Raw genomic sequence first — 17,205 nt, 5'->3', positions numbered from 1 at the left:
TGAACTCAGATCCGTGGGTGTAAATATTCAGCCTCTTTTCTTTTTTTTTTCAGTTAATCATTGCAAATGTATTAATTAAGGCATTCATATTTGTCTTTGTGGACTTATTATTTATTCTTTTTCTTTATTAATATTTATAGATAAAATAAATATTTATTATGATTTGGCTGCTTTTTTTTTTTTTTAAACAACAATGAATACAAGTGTTAATTACTTTGCTAATATTACTTATGGTCTCTTAATATTAATTAATGTAGAAAATAATGTTATTTAGGGGAATATACTGTAAGTTTTATGTAAAGGCTTGGCAAAAAAAAAAATTGAATTGACATACAATACAAATTATTATTACATGCTGAACATCCATCCATCCATCCATCCAGTTTCTGTACTGCTTATCTGACACAGGGTTGCGTCGAGCCTGGAGACTATCCCAGGGAACTCGGGGCACAAGGCAGGGTACACCCTGGACGGGGTGCCAGCCCATCGCAGGGCACAATCACACACACACATTCACACACTATGGACAATTTGGAAATTCCAGTCAGCCTACAATGCAGGACTGGGGGAGGAAACCGGAGTACCTGGAGGAAACCCCCGAAGCACGGGGAGAACATGCACACACCACACACACAGACAGGGTGGCGGTGGGACTCGAACCCCCAACCCTGGAGGTGTGCGGCAAACGTGCTAATCACTAAGCCACTGTGGAAGTGCATTTGTGTATCTAGTGTATTATTTATTTATATTATTTAGTTATTCATTGGGCTTACTGTCCCTAAAGTAACAGAGTTTAAATATGACTTTAAGTATTAATAATATTAAATATTAATACCATCCTGCCATAATGTTCAGCATGCAATGCTATTGGGACATAAGGCCATTGATGTTGTCATAAGGCTCAGTAGTTACTCCGAATTTATGAACATAAATGCGAGGGGCGGTGTCACCATTATAAATCTAAATGATAAAAGTGTAAAAGTGCCTACCATGGTAGAAAGATACGGTACAGTTTTATATCTAATTATACCACTGTGCTGCAGTTATGTTTGCTCTTTAATTATTCACATGTTTAAAGGTGAAGCAGCACCTTGGGATATTTTTTTGTTCTTTTCTGCAGAGAAATTCTGCTGCTCTGTTGCTGCAGTACTTTAGAATATTGGACATGATTCAGTACGCAATGTTAAAGAAAGCACACATGATGGAAGACACTTGTGGTGTCTTAGAGTCGGCAGAGCAGAAGATGAAAGACAAGCTGGAAAGTATGGAGAGATTGTGCTGGAGATTGGACTAGGGCACTGTGCCTGATTGTAGATCTGTCTATAGATGATGTAGGACTTTGTTCTCCTGAAGGAGAATGGAACCTGAGATTGAAATTGGTTTCATCCCTACAAAGAAGGACTCTGCATTTCAAAATAACTTCCCTTGTTGTATGCATATTAATTTATTAGCTTTTATTGTGAGCCCAAGACCCTTTCTTGTTTGCCTGTGAAACATTTTGTAGTGCTGTGGTGGGTCAATGTTATTTTTTTTTCCTTCTGTCTTTGTCTGAATGTCTGTTTCACAGTGTATATCAGGTGGTGGTGGAGGAAGAGAGGCCCAGACGAGCACGTGGCGGTGAGGCAGAGATCCTGCGCTGTTACCCCATCCCCGTCCACTACCAGAACGCAACGTCACTCAACTCTAAGTACTACTTCACAGCAGAATTCCCCTCTGGGGGTATCCCGTCCCCTCTGCCTTTCACAGTGGGGGACAACAGAACCTACAACGGCTTCTGGAATGCACCACTGCTTCCCCACAAGAGCTATAGTGTCTACTTCCAGGCCGTCAGCACAGCTAACGGGGTGGGTGTTAATAGTGTGGCTTAACAAAACCCAAGGTGTGGCATCACCTGACACAATACTACCCCATATTTTATACCTGGTCATACAGAACTAGAACCAAATTTAAGCTAAACCAGTACCAATAGCCTTGACTTACATCCTGTTAGTTACAAGATGAAACCCTAGCAGTTAAGAAACATGAGACAATAGAGGGCTTGTCCAATCCTGCATACACTTTTGATCAATCCCACCCACTCCTGCAGATACTCTTGATCAATCCGGCCCATTCCTGCAGAAAGTTTGACCAGTTCCACCCTCTCCCACTGAAAGTGTGACCGGTCTCTCTGGCAGTACATTTGTCTCTGACAGAAAGTTTTACAAATCCCACTAGCTCCTGCAGAAAGTCTGAACAAATCTCTCCACTCCTGAAGCAAGTTGTACCAATACTGCCACCTCCAGCAGATAGTATTGCCAATCCCCTCACTAATGTAGAAAGTTTGACTAATCCCCTTACTCCTGCAGAAAGTTTGACCAATCCCCTTACTCCTGCAGAAAGTTTGACCAATCCCCTCACTCCTGCAGAAAGTTTGACCAATCCTCTCACTCCTGCAGAAAGTTTGACCAATCCCCCACCTTTGTAGAAAGTTTGATCAATCCCCTAACTCCTGCAGAAAGTTTGACCAATCCCCCACCCTTGTAGAAAGTTTGATCAATCCCCTCACTCCTGCAGAAAGTTTGACCAGTCCCCCACTCTTGGAGAAAGTTTGACCAATCCCCCCACTCTTGTAGAAAGTTTGACCAATCCCGCCACGCTTGTAGAAAGTTTGACCAATCCCCCCACTCTTGTATAAAGTTTGACCAATCAACTACTCTAGTAGAAAGTTTGACCAATCCTCCTAATCCTGCAGAAAGTTCTACCAATCACCCACTCTTGTATAAAGTTTGACCAATCCCCCACTCTTGTAGAAAGTTTGACCAATCCCCCCACTCTTGCAGAAAGTTCTACCAATCCCCACACTCTTGTAGAAAGTGTGACCAATCCCCACACTCCTGTAGAATGTTTGACCAACCCCCCCTCTTGTAGAAAGTTTGACCAATCCCCCCACTCTTGTAGAAAGTTTGACCAATCCCCTCACTCTTGTAGAAAGTTTGACCAATCCCCCCCCCTTGTAGAAAGTTTGACCAATCCCCCCACTCTTGTAGAAAGTTTGACCAATCCCCCCCCCTCTTGTAGAAAGTTTGACCAATCCCCCCACTCTTGTAGAAAGTTTGACCAATCCCCCCACTCTTGTAGAAAGTTTGACCAATCCCCCCACTCTTGTAGAAAGTTTGACCAATCCCCTCACTCTTGTAGAAAGTTTGACCAATCCCCCCCCCTTGTAGAAAGTTTGACCAATCCCCCCACTCTTGTAGAAAGTTTGACCAATCCCCCCCCCTCTTGTAGAAAGTTTGACCAATCCCCCCACTCTTGTAGAAAGTTTGACCAATCCCCCCACTCTTGTAGAAAGTGTGACCAATCCCCTCACTCCTGTAGAATGTTCGACCAACCCCCCCCCCCCCCCCCCCCCACACACACACACACACTCTTGTAGAAAGTTTTATTAATCAGAAGGTTTGACCAATACCACCCACACACAAGTAAGATTTTACCAACCCCACCCATTCCCAAAAAAAAAGTTTTAGCAAGCCCTCTATCACCCTTAGAAAGTTTTACCAATCCCACCCATTCCTCCAATCTGTATTTTTGTCTTCCTCTGCTCATGATATTTTCTGACAATTATGGTTCTCAAATTATAGACAAACTAGTTATATAAACCACTCTGACACTGACCATAATGAAGGATTTACTGGAGATGAATGAAAGCAGTAAATGCATTATGTGAAGCCTTATAATGTATTATTTCTTCGCGATCCAGCAGTCAAGTTGTGGCAAATGACCTCCTGGTTAGAACTAGTGCTAGGGAGCCAGAAGCGAGTACAGCGTTAGTGTGCAACTCACTACTTCTGTCTGAGTGAGTGCCAGCGTATTCTGGTGCTAGTAGATGTTTTCACTCCTAATGGATGCCATTTGAGGCCGTGATTTCAAAATTGGCCTGACTTGAAACTGAATTCACATGCACACACACACACACACACAGAAAAACATCGATGGAAGACCTTTGTATGCTTTACAAAGCATCTCTCCACTTCGCCCCCTGTTAGAGCTGAATGCGGTGACATTATGAATAAGTATAGTTTAGGCTCTTCCCCTGGACCACAGTATTACTGTACACCGGGCCATTTTAGCGCCTCAGAAATACATTGTCAGGTGAAAGGTTCGAAAGGCTCACACCCAATCAGAGGAGGCTTCTCGCAAAAGAAGGGAGAACTAAGAAGGTTAAAAGCACTTCAGCCATGACAGCTAAAGTTTCTCCTGGAGAGTGTGTGAGTGACACGGCCACAGTGCGCAGAGTGCACCCACTTCCATCGGACACATTAACACCGTGCTGCTTAATGCATTTCTGAGCTTCTCTTTTCTCTCCAGCCCCATGTCTCAATCTCCGCCTGTCTCTTTTCTGTTTCTCTCTGCCTCTCCTTCACTCGCTCTCACCTTCTCTCCACCCATGCTCTTAAAGTAAGCTGCTGTTTGGATTGACAGTAGTGACACTGCTTTTCTTTCTTTAAAAGGCTGCTCTATGTCTTTGTGTAGAGGGAGAGCTGCAGCTCATTTCCTAATTGACTGAAGACCTGTGTTTTAGTGCTACTCATGAATGCTGATGGGCACTTAGCCAGACAGCCTCACGTCTGTTTATTCAAGTCTGATAATTAATCAAATCCCACACTCCTAATGCCCTTCCTTTTAGCTAGAGATGGGGGGAAAAGAAATGAAACGTACTATTTTCTAACAACTACATCTAAAAAAAAAAAAAATTAAATAACTAAATAAATGTATTTATGTTGTAAAGAGCTTTCAGGCTAGTATTTCTGGCAAGCTGTTTTCCCTCAGCTAGCATGATACCCAGGATACATATTGCTATTTTCTATACTGAAGCTATATTACTCCCTTCAATCACACACTTGTGTTCTTCTCTGCAGGAGACTAAAATAGACTGTGTGCGAGTTGCCACCAAAGGTAAGGCTCTGTATTGAGTTAGCATGTTGACATAGTTTGATGTGTTTTACTAGCATAATGGCCTTTTGCTGTGTGCACTAATATTAAACGGTTGATTAACTTCACTAAGCACTTGATTTAAAGACCGTATTTTTTCTGCTTGACGTAGGGTTTAAAAAAACTGGTGGTTTTGCAATGCCAGTACGTACATGAGTTAATCATCCAAAAGAATTAGAAAAATGAAAAAAAAAAAAGGTCGAGCAACAACAATTTTCAGACCGCTTGAGATGGACCGACCTGTCTACTGTACTAGCTGCTTTTACAACGTATAAACATTTTGGTGCATGAGAAATATACTGTGTAATTGTCTATAACTGAATTTCGATAATTCCTTAAAGTCGCAGCTGTAAATGTAAATTTCACTACTTTAGGATTTTACTACCTGGATTGTCAAATCTTGAAACGACTCTTCACCCAGAATCATATAACGTAAAGTTAATTGTTTCACATTTTCAGTCATTATATATGATTTTTGCGACTCTGGATCTGTGAGTAAACTTGGCTTCTTGCTTAAATATTTTGGAAAGGTTTCTTCCACTTTCATGCAAGTTGCAAGGCCTGTATTTGCATATTGTCCCTGATTGGCTCATGTATTTTGTGATGTAATAAAACCTGGGTCAAGTAATAAAAAAAAACCCCACTGCAGTGGCAGTTTAGAATTACATTTAGGCTAATTTGTATTGTTGATAAGAATGTAATGTGCTTTTTAAAAATATATATATTTCTGGTTTGGAATTGTTCAGCTTGACAATTAACTGCTTACACGTTTGTTTGTTTGTTTTTCTCTTTCTCTGTTTGCCTTTACTTACAATATATTTTACTCTCTCTCTCTCTCACACTGCATGCTGTTGTGGATCTCACTCTGTCAGCCGCTATTCTAGTGACGCAGCTCACTACTCCCTACATCCGCATTGCTCCAGCTGCAGGCGACAACCAACTAACAGGTCAGACACTCACCCTGCCAAGACTGTCTCCCCCCATCCGCCTCCATTACTCCCACCATCACACCCCATCAAAAAGACAGACAGCTCCGTGTGTGTGTCTGTGAGTGTGTGTGTGTGTGTGTGTTTGCAGTGAACTTTGGCCCTGATGCAATACTCACTTCTGTTTCAGACACACCGTTGTGTATAAACAAGCATGCATAAATCTAAAGTCTATCAATCACAAAACACTTCACAATCTTTTTGTGATAATTGTTCACACACACACACACACACACGCGCGCGCACACAGTGCTCATGTTGCCATAAACACAACACTGATATCTGACAGACTCGTAGTATAGCAAATCTGAATCAAAACACAATCACACTAGCTATTCCCTAACAAGGTGCCAGGATGTAATATTAAATCTCTGCACAAGTGCTTCAAGTTGTGTAGAAACACACACACTGACACACACACAGTTGAGCAGAACATCCCATTTCTCTAATTTGTCATCCCAAACTCACTGTCACGGGGAGGGAAAACTGTTCACAGGTGGCAGAATTGACATGGCTTCACATTATGTTGTACACACACACACACACACACACACACACACATACACAGTAATACACTCTTATCTATAGAAGAGAAGAGGCAGTGTGCTGAACCTATCACATATTGCCTTCCTGTCGTTATCACATAGCTTCAGCTTTATCAACTCAGCAGTCCTAATGGCTCCTAGAAATAAACAGCCCACAGGTCTCAGTGGACTTCCTGTGCTTTGTATGACAGGTTAAAGGAATTCTCCAGCATTTTCCAGCACCTAATCTCTATCAGCAATGCATGTGCAAATTCCATACTGAGAAAAGAACACCTGTTTACTCAGAATTCACATGAAACTGTTAAATTTCATCAATAAACGAATGAATTAAATAACCTTCCTTTGTGTAGTCTGGGTTTCTCCCATATCCCACAAACATGTAATGTAGGGATGTAGCCGGAAAAAAAACCGCATTATTCATTTTGGTCATGTTCATGTTAAAAGCAGCAGTGAGATGCAGTTACAGCATCCTTAGGAACTACCTGGTCAGGGTTGTGCTGGTTTCAAATTACATTTACATTTATTCATTTAGCAGACTAACCCCTAAAATTCCAACCCCCATATTATTTAAAAAAAATAAATAAATAAAAACCTACTCTGTCACTTACACCTCTACTCTGCACACTTTGCTTCTCTAGAACACAATTAAAGATCTTGTATAGTAGCACTACTTGTATTGTTCTCTGCTTGATATATCGCTTTGCTTGTATTTCCTCATTTGTAAGTCGTTTTGGATAAAAGCGTCTGCTCAATGAAAACATGTCAATGTAAATTAGGCTACTAGTTTGTATCTATTTTGGGACATAGGATCAACCAAATTAAACAAAAATAATGACTGTGAGAATTCACAGTATTTTCCAGTGTTTCCTTGGGCATAGATGTAGGATTCATCCATCCATCCATTTTCCATACCACTTATCCTGCACAGGGTCACGGGGATCCTGGAAACTATCACAGGGAAAACAGGGCACAAGGCGGGGGACACTCTGGACGGGGTGCCAACCCATCGCAATGCACAAACACACACATTCACTCACTACAGACAATTCTAGACGATGGAAATGCCAATCAGCCTACAACGCATGTTTTTGGACTGGGGGACGAAACCGGAGTGCGCGAAGGAAACACCTGAAGCACAGGGAGAACATGCAAACTGTAGGGAGCATATGTAATTAAATAAATGAAACATACCTGTTTAGGCCACACCCACATCAGGTTGAAATCTGAATACAGACTCAGGTACGTACGTGTATTTGCAGCACTAACTGAAGACGCACGAATGAACCATTACACTCTTGATGAACAGGTCTTGAAGAACAAAGAGAACCTGAGAAAAAGTCTTACCAAAGCAGTTCTTATGCACTTTTCATCAAGCCAAACCTTGTGAACTTATTAATAATCAACCTCAAATGGCCATCTATAAAATTGCTCCAATCTGGGAAAGAATGACTTGTAGAGTTTAATTTACAAATATATTTATATGAAAAATTCATGAAAGCACTTCTTATAAACAATCGCTCCAATATCTGCCCTTAGACTTCTAAGTGCGTTTTGGCTGAACATGTTTTTCAGTATATAGATATGTTGAAATCTTTCTTTTAATCCTGCGGTAACTCTACAGCCTGTAGAGATGTGTCGGATAGAGACTTGTTTGAAAACGAACACTGGAGTAATCTTTTAATTAAGTTTTATGTTGCCAGTCCTTTTAAACATTCAAGTTGCTTTACAACATTAAAGCCCACTGTGCCCCAATATTCATTCGACATTGTTTCTCTTCTGCTGATTTGACAGTCGTACACCAGTTTGCAAACGTCTCTGTGCGGCTATCGGTGCCAGAAATATCTCAGCACTAAGAGATTTTATCGCCAATTAAAGTGCAAGCCATTAGCGCAAGTTTTTCCTCGGTAGCTCTCAATTCTCCCCATTTCCTAATAAGTGACGTGACCTTTCACTTTGACCGTTTTTAGGGTCGGCAACGCACAAACCGAACGCGGTGGAGCCGGAGAAACAGACCGACCACACGGTGAAGATTGCTGGCGTCATCGCAGGCATCCTGCTCTTCGTCATCATCTTCCTTGGCGTGGTACTTCTCATGAAGAAACGGTAAGCATTAAGACCTACAATTATAGCAAATCATATATAAAATAATAACCATCATGTTTATGTTTATATGCAGTTAAACACAGAGTAAAGTTAATGAGGGTTGGGAGTTATGGCAGTACAGCCGTGCTCTGTTTAGTGCTCTAGATATTTTTTTTATTATTATTAAATATGAATCCTGCTGCTATGCCGCTGGAAAACACTGAAAAAAAAATGTCCCGTGATCATAGTCTGAATCTGAACTCTGCCAGGTCCTCGACCTCACAATCCATAATTGATTGAATGTTTTTTAAACTGGCTCGTGCCATTATTTTTTTGTACCTACCAGCGATATTTTCCAACGAATTTAGTTGGTGCTATTTCCAAAAACACAAACAAACTAGTAAGCCAATCTAAACCGACGCAACCCGGACCGGTCCGTGCAGGATTCCACAGCGTGTTTTTTTTTTTTTTTTGTGATTGTTGCAGCTAAAAATGCTTCATTTTGCTGCGGGTTTAAAAAAAATTTGCCATGCAACGTAGAGTTTTTTTGCGGGAAACTACTTGAATTGGCGAAATTGCAAATGCACCAATTGTTCTGCAGTAATGTTTGTTGTTTAATGAGATCTTTTAGCTGTACTCATGATTGACACACGTGAATCGAAAAATGTCAAGCTCCTCCGAATATCGCGCAGTCGTGCTTGATTTCGCGTAAATTTCCGTGAATGCGGAATCCTGGAGGGACTGCCTGACCAGGCACTTAATAAGGATGAATGAATGCTGTAAATGCTTTGCATGTTAATGAGCATGGTCTTTGTTTGGTATCGCTAAAGTAACAACATCCTGCTCATGCAAATTTTCACTTTTATCCTGTGGGAGCGCAGTCCTGATGCACACCTCTAGTTTGAGTCCATGTAAAACTTTCTTCCAAGCTTTAAAAAAAAATTTTTTACTAGTGTTCCTTCGATTATCATCTGTCTGTATTGTATCTTTTTAGAACACATTATCTGTTGTTTTCCGTATAATGTATTTTTGAATTTATTTTCTGGGAACTGAAATGTCAGTTCGCAAAACACTAGCGACTTTTTATTCCAATATCGTGATGCATATTGTGAAAATACTGTATCTTCAAGCATCGCAATATGATCTCTATCGCCCATCCCTAAGTTAAGCTATGTGCTAAAAGATCCCCAAAGTGTCGAACACTTTGAGTCATTTGTGAGCTAGCTAGGCGGAAGAAGGAGGAATCGGTTGCAAGTAACACTCAGAGAAGCCTGATAAAAATTTGTTCAAAAGTCAACGGTAACCTCTTTTCTCATAACAGTGGCTTTTATAACCCAGTTTATCATAATGATATTGAGATGCAGTATATGAAGTGTCCTGTATTTTCAATACCAGCATGAGGCCTTTCGAATACAGCTATTAATAATAGATTTCCACGCCAGTTTCATTTTTGACCTGTGGGCCGCTGGATTGTCAGTGTGATGCTGAATAATTAATAGAACTTCTTTAAGTCCTATTAAAATGAGTTTATAGCAGCTAGATGGAGAGGCGATTTTATTTTTACATGACAGAGAGAGAGAGAGAGAGAGGTTGTATGAAAACAGCACGAGAGAGAAACTGAGGGAAAATGGAGTTGAGCGGGAAATAGTGATGAAAGCTATGGAGTGGTGGAGTGATTGGTTAGCTGCAGGCTAGTTTACATTAGCCTGGTCCCTTAAAGCCCTCAATCAGAAACTAGAGGACTCTAGAGTCAGCCTGAACAAATATTCAATTCCTACCACACACACACACACACACACACACACACACACACACACACTGCTCTTTGCATTGGTTTTAGATTAGCAAGTATCTCTCAGCCAGGCATCAGTAAAGGCACAGAGGAAGTTCTGAATTGAAAAGCGCGACAGAATTAATATCAGCTCCTCATTACAATAACCCCCGCTGCCCTCCTACACTCAGATCTCCTGTACACCGCTAGCTTCATGTACACACACAGTTTATTAGTCATGCTTGTGTGTTAGACATGCAGGAACAGAAGCAAGGCCTCTCCTGGCGATGTCGGAGTCACGGCGAAGGTTATGCTCACTATGCACAATCCTTTTAATTGAATTCTGCTCAATATAGCTTAATCAAATGAACAGGCGCGTTTGAATCTGTCGGTTTAATTAACTGGATTAGATTAGAAATGGAAGTGAGGTAGGACATGCTAATCGTCATGTTCAATCTAAACTCGCAGTTCAATTGATATTACCATTTAGAATCATGCCCACGAGACTCCGTGCCGTTCAGACTGCCGAAACACGAGATCTCCTGTCGTCTACCTGTTCACACACTGGCCTGGTTGTAGCCACGTTAGCCCTGGCATGTTCATGTTTATCCTCCTGTGATGGTGTAGCAGAGCTTTATTTGACGAATCCCTGCACAGAAAACATCTTTAAAGGATTTTTTTTTTTTTTAAATAAAAAATTCAACCTAATCTTTATCTATTGGAAATGTATTGTAGCATATGTATGATTACCACAGAAGAGGATTTTGGCACATTTCCCTGCACTGAAATATAATATTGTTCTAAAGGCAGTTGATGGGTTTATAGAGATGGCTCTAGCATGCAAAATTATATCATAATAAGCAACCAGTGATACTGAAACCTTCTCAATGCTATGCAAATTAGGTATGACATGTCGAAGTGACAAATCCAAACAATTGACTTGAGCGATTCCTCGGACCAGTCCTATGGCACGTGGGTGTTTTTTTGTTTGTTTATTCGTTTGTTTTTTCAGATTTCCGCTCACAACTTTAGTTCCTACCTGAAACAAGTTCCCATTTACCTTTTACAAAAACTCCCTGTGGTGGTTTCCTCCCTCAGTCCAAAGACATTAGCTGTAGGCTGACTGGCATTTCCAAATTGTCCGTAGTGCATGAGTGTGTGCGATTGCGCCCTGCGATGGGTCGGCACCCCATCCAGGGTGTCCCCCTGCCTTGTCCCCTCGAGTTCCCTGAGATAGGCTCCAGGCTCCCCGCGACCCTGTGTAGGATAAGCGGTATGGAAAATGGATGGATGGATGGATGGATGGATGGATGGATGGATGGAGGGTTTCATCTTATCCTATTATATACTGTATGTCCTCTCATTAAATGTGTATAGAGACATGAAGAAAAGTAAAGCTTGGAAGGAAGTAGCAAAGATTTCTGGTGCCTTTGGTGAGTGTACATAGCTAATAAAGTTAGCTCGCTTGGCTAATTTGCCAACGAAGCTAGCACGAAGCCGAGCAGGCAACACGTAAACCAAACTTAAATACATTTAACACACAAAGTGGCGTGTAGTCCGTATAATCGTATAGTCCGCTGTAGTGCTACAATTTCATAACAAAGCGCTCACACACTCACAAGCGGCAAACTAGAAGGGACACGCGTGACTTTTCACTTATTAGTGTGATCGTTCGGGTAAAGTCTTACCAAAACTGTCCTTACCAAAGCTTTATCCAAATGTCCAGCACTAGAGCAAAACAATAACAAGTCGCTCTGATGACTTTTGTAGTATTTGTAGTATTTGTAGTGTCTGTTTGATCAAACCAAACCCACAAATGAATCAGAAAATGAACATAGAGATTGAGAGGGGGATTTGCTCATAAGTGAACAAAAATAATTCATCCTTTTTTTATTGACTAGGCCCAACAACTGCCCGTAGAACTCAATTATACAGCGCGTTTTCAAGGAAATAGATTTTTAATCCAGGTAAATGTTTCAAATTTGTGATAGTCATCTATATTCTGCAGATGTGCTAGACAAGGATAAACATTAGTCTGAAACACCGGAGTATTCCTTTAAACACACACGGCAGATAAAGTTTCTTTTCAGAGGCATGTCTCGTATTTATTGAGAGTGATGTGCAATCAGTAAGAGTAATTACTTCCTATTTTCTTTTCTTTTTTCTTTCTTTTAAAGCCCTGCTCTGTATTTTACAAACAGTGAAAAGTGATCACCCTAACTGGCGTCATGGGCGTCTTGGATGAAATTAAAGTTTAGCTCCGTGGTAAAACAGTTCAGTCTCTCAGCTGTAATACTTTTGCACACTGACTCTCAAGTATTTAGTGAAAGTTTATATAGTGTTTTATCTGTAGTGACGTAGTGAGCATGCCTGAGACGCTCTTCCACTTCCACGTGACTCTCTCGATCACGAGGCCAAAACTTCTCTCTCTCTCTCTCTCTCTCTCTCATACACGTATGCCACCATGTCTGCTTTTGTTCATCTTTATATCTCTTTTTCGAGCATTAATATTTTTTACTTTTTCTTTCCTTTCATTCCATCCCCCCCTCCCCCCCTCCACTGCTTATACCCCACCACCACCTCACTCGGCAGAAGAACCTATCACTCCTACACTTATTACCTGTAAGTAAACACCTTTGTACAATGTTAGTGCATTTGCTCTTTTCCAACAAGACTTGTACGCTATTCCCTGCATGATTAGACTTAGTTCTTCTACTACGGTCCTTCTGCAGACAGGCATTTTATAGCTTACATTATAAATGCTCCGTATGTGTGAACGCTTCGTGTATAACGTTCAAAATGCTTTAATTCGTTTTCATTTCAGATTATTAGCTGGTGATGAGATTGGTCTTGAGCAAATTACACAAGAGTCAATTTAATATTGCTTAATATTATTCTGAATTTATATATATATATATATATATACATATATATATATATATATATATATATATATATATATATATTTATTTTACAAGATTTTCAAAATCTGATACTGAAATGCCTGTCTTCTCACAATCGATGCTTCTACTTGGGGGGGAAAGGACCTTGATAACCCACTAATTTTACATCTGTTCCATCCTTGTTCTGAGAAACAAACTAACACACGCTCATAGTGAGGAAGCTAACTCTTTTGCTCTGCCTGTGAGTAACTGGCGAAGGAAGCTCGGATTCGTCTTTGGGAACGGCGTGTCATCTCTCGGCCAGTCATCACAGGCACGAGCAAAGCAGAATTAGCCCGTCATCTCATTCCAACCCCTGGCATCCACATCATCACTTCTGATGATTTTATTTCATTGAATCTGTTATTTCATCATTCATCACCAGTTTTCTCCTGCATGGTTCATGTTAGATGCATGCTGATTTGACCTCATTTGTCAGGCTTGGTGATTGATGAATGACTGCTCTACACTGTTTTTGTTGTTTACCATCCTGCATGCGTGCGAGTAACCCGAGCGCTCCCAGAGGCAGAGAAAAGAAGAAGGAGAAAGCAACTCGATGCCTGCTGCTTCTGGAGCTGGCTGAAACTCATCCCACCTATTACGGCTGATAGCTAGAAGCTCGGCAGAGGGTTTGACGTTGGCAGGGATGCGCCCACGTCGAGTGCGTGCCAATCACACCTTCTGTTTTCTCAGCTTCTTCCCAGAGCTGGGAGTGAGATTGACATGGCAGCCTCCTTCGCCCCAGCCAGCGGTGTAGCTGATTGACACGTGTACGCTGTTCGCCGAGGCCCAGGGAATGCTGGGAAGGATGCGATTAGAAGCCGTAACTGGGGGCGATAGGGCTGTGGCACTCGTGTCATGCAGGGGTTAAGAGGGACGCCCGTGTCGTACGGCCCGCCGCCTAATAAGAACAGAGACAGCCTCCTCTCCTGCTATTGTGTCCTGTCTGATCCAATAAGAGCGGATGGTGTTGGGATGTGTGCGCTGGCACTGCGAGCGACGGAGTGTTTAGAGTACGCTGCCCACAGCTCGAATACCTTCATTAAGCAAACATGCTTTAGCACCGAGCTACAACACACGCCACACTAATTGGAACAAGGCAAGCACATTTATTTTCACCGACAGTCTGAGCATGCTGATGATGAGAAAGTGAAACAGAGAGAGAGAGTGAAAGAGAAGGATAGAGGAGAATGTCAAAAGTGTCTCATCATATCCATCTCTCCATCCTGAACCCTGCTGTCTACAGCTTGGCTGTCTCTGCCGGATCAGAGCGAATCCTCTCACTGTCCCTCAGCTCCTCTTCACCAGATAACGAACTCTTCTCCAGGATAGAACACCCTGACCTTGCACGTACACACACACCCCTCACACCTAATATTATTCCACACACACACACACACACACGCACACACACACACACACACACACATATACAGCTTATCAATAGACAAGAGGCTAATGAAGTAGAGCTGAAGCGTGTACAGAGAGAGAGAGAGGTTGAGACAAGAGGAGAGGCAGCACTAGGTTAAAGTGGGTGGGTGACAGACGGCTCATGATGGAATTGGAGAAAGAGCAAAGAAAAGAGATATAGGAAAAGAAAGAGACGTGTGAACTTAGTTCACCACAGAAAATGGAATTAGCCGACTGTAGAGCGCATGAGTCTAGCGGATGAGTATGAAAGACAGAGCTAACACTGACACCCCCCCCCCCCCCCCCCCCCTTCTCTGCCCAGGTGAATTAAGATGTAGCTCAGCTCTCGTGGCTTATCTCCTTGTCAGTTTATTCACAGCCTGTTGTTTTGTCTTACCGCTGTTGTTTAACTCTTGTGCAGCAGGCTGAGAACAACGTAAAAACTGCAAGCTCATGGTCTTCACAATTTCCCTCTCACACAGTGTTAAGCAGCAATCCGTATATATATATATATATATATTTGCATGGCACTGGCTAGTTCCGGAAGTTGTCTCATATTGCTGGAAGCAAATATGTATATATTATTTGTGTGAATGAACAGATAACGTTCTAAACCGATACAACTACAGATACGAATAGGAGACGCACTACTGGTTTTTGTTTTTGTTTTTCTGGCTGAGAAAAGGTGTGCTTCGGGATATCATGGGATGCAACAAAAAAAATCACGCATGTGGGAGGTTTTTGTTTTTATGCAGGTGGGCAGTTTGATATGAAGCTTGTGGGTGCGAGTGAGCAGTTTGATATGAAGCTTGTGCGAGTGAGCAGTTTGATATGAAGCTTGTGCGAGTGAGCAGTCTGATATGAAGCTTGTGCGAGTGAGTGAGCAGTCTGATATGAAACTTGTCAGTCAAAGAAAGACCACATTTATTAACTTGAATGCAAGTCGCTGTGCAAGGTGTTTAGCTTTCATTCATTCATCCTTAGTAATTGCCTGGTCAGCATCACAGTAGTTTAAATTAGGATACTAGTTTGTTTATATTTCGGCAAATAGAACCGATAAGTTTTGTTTATTGGTTCTAAATTGGTTTGTTTATTGGACTATTGCTTTTGACCAGTCAAAGCTCTGCACTGTTTCTACCCACCTGTATGTCCCTGTTTGGTAGTCTTGGCACCCTGGCAAGAAGGATAATAAAAATTTAGTACAGATATGGCACAAACCATGGCACACTTTCAAGTGGACATGCACGTATAGAGAAATACTACAAAATGCATTCTTGGAACGTATCAGTGCTAGCTACCAAAGCTTGAAATTCGAAGCCTTAATCCTTGTGTTTCTGAAACATGTTTCTGATTTGATTATTATATCCTCTGCTAGGCTCTTAAGATAAGATAACTGGTCCACTGACCAATTAGAATGACTTATAGATTGACTATAATGCCATTAACGTCTACAGAAGGCAGTAATTATGCTTCTTAATGCTCAGCTTTTTAAAAAAAAGACTGCTTGGACATTATAATTCAGCTCACAAATTTTCAATGTAAAGCTCCCTCATGTTCCAGACCATCCTTTGACTCATAATTCAAAGTGTCTATTGTCTTTGAGTCAAGCTTTTACTCTCTGCTGGGTCTGACTCATCTCCCCTCCCCCTACCCACAATGCCCCACTGTTCCCCTGGACCATGTGGCTATAATGGTCGCACTTTTGTTTTCGCTAAGCGTGCAGATCCGCTTACAATGAGCAAGAACATAATCAAAATTCCACAACCTACAGTACCCACACTGGTGTTCGTTTCAGATCAGAGCTGCAAATGAATTCATGCTCGTGCTGGGCGCAATGGTTTTGAAGATGTTTGGAGGTATTTAGGCAGAAAGTTTACTGCTGTTGGAAAGCAACAGTAGTACCTTGGTTTAAAATGGTTTGTTTCTGCTTAGTTGGTTAGGAAAGAAAGGAAAGTGACATGGGGGAAGTGCACACCAGGTGGCTATTGTTGTTTGAAAACACAACAGTACCAAATTGGCAAGACAGCACTGAATGAATCATAATTTAAATGAGTAATTTGTAATGTTTACAGCGCTCTGCTGTATGTGCAACCAATATCAGTGTCAGTGAAGACGATGACACGCCGTTCCCTTTCCCCGTGCGACCCCACGCTCTGTGCTGAGACTACTTATGCTTCGAGTTGCCTTTTATGGAAAAGCAGCAAAGCAAATTTCAGGGCCAGAAATAATTAAATAGATTTTATTAAATGAAAAGCTAGGCAAATTCATTGTATGGAAATACTGTAGACCATGCCTTTTAAATGTATCTTTGAGATTAGATCATGATTCTAGGTCTAGAGACACTTTTAAAAATTACAAACTGCTCCTTTAACTTTCGATTTGCTTAAAGTCCTGAGAATTCAGATGAAAAAAATGATGCATGGTGGTGCGTAAAAGTTTGTGAACCCTTATTACATAACTGTGAGTGGCAGAAGTGTGTGAACCTTTGCTTTCAGTAT

At 41.5% G+C, this 17,205-nt stretch overlaps 1 protein-coding gene across 4 annotated transcripts in view; it reads left to right on the top strand.

The window, feature by feature from the left end:
* Positions 1-17,205, top strand: part of LOC108280688 (receptor-type tyrosine-protein phosphatase mu) — a 253,376-nt gene that overhangs the window by 176,866 nt on the left and 59,305 nt on the right. The window contains exons 12-16 of one of the 4 annotated variants that reach the window (XM_053673621.1): positions 1,568-1,844; positions 4,899-4,935; positions 5,844-5,918; positions 8,470-8,605; positions 12,948-12,977. In XM_053673621.1, the coding sequence (XP_053529596.1) occupies positions 1,568-1,844; positions 4,899-4,935; positions 5,844-5,918; positions 8,470-8,605; positions 12,948-12,977 (555 nt within the window). The remainder of the gene's footprint in view (positions 1-1,567; positions 1,845-4,898; positions 4,936-5,843; positions 5,919-8,469; positions 8,606-12,947; positions 12,978-17,205) is intronic. The other 3 variants (XM_053673622.1, XM_017495997.3, XM_053673623.1) reach the window with 3 other exon arrangements.

Source organism: Ictalurus punctatus, chromosome 20 (genome assembly GCF_001660625.3).
Source record: "Ictalurus punctatus breed USDA103 chromosome 20, Coco_2.0, whole genome shotgun sequence".
In the NCBI taxonomy this organism is placed as follows: domain Eukaryota; kingdom Metazoa; phylum Chordata; class Actinopteri; order Siluriformes; family Ictaluridae; genus Ictalurus; species Ictalurus punctatus.
Note: the sequence above shows the minus strand (reverse complement) of the source record. Positions and strands in the feature narration are given on the sequence as shown.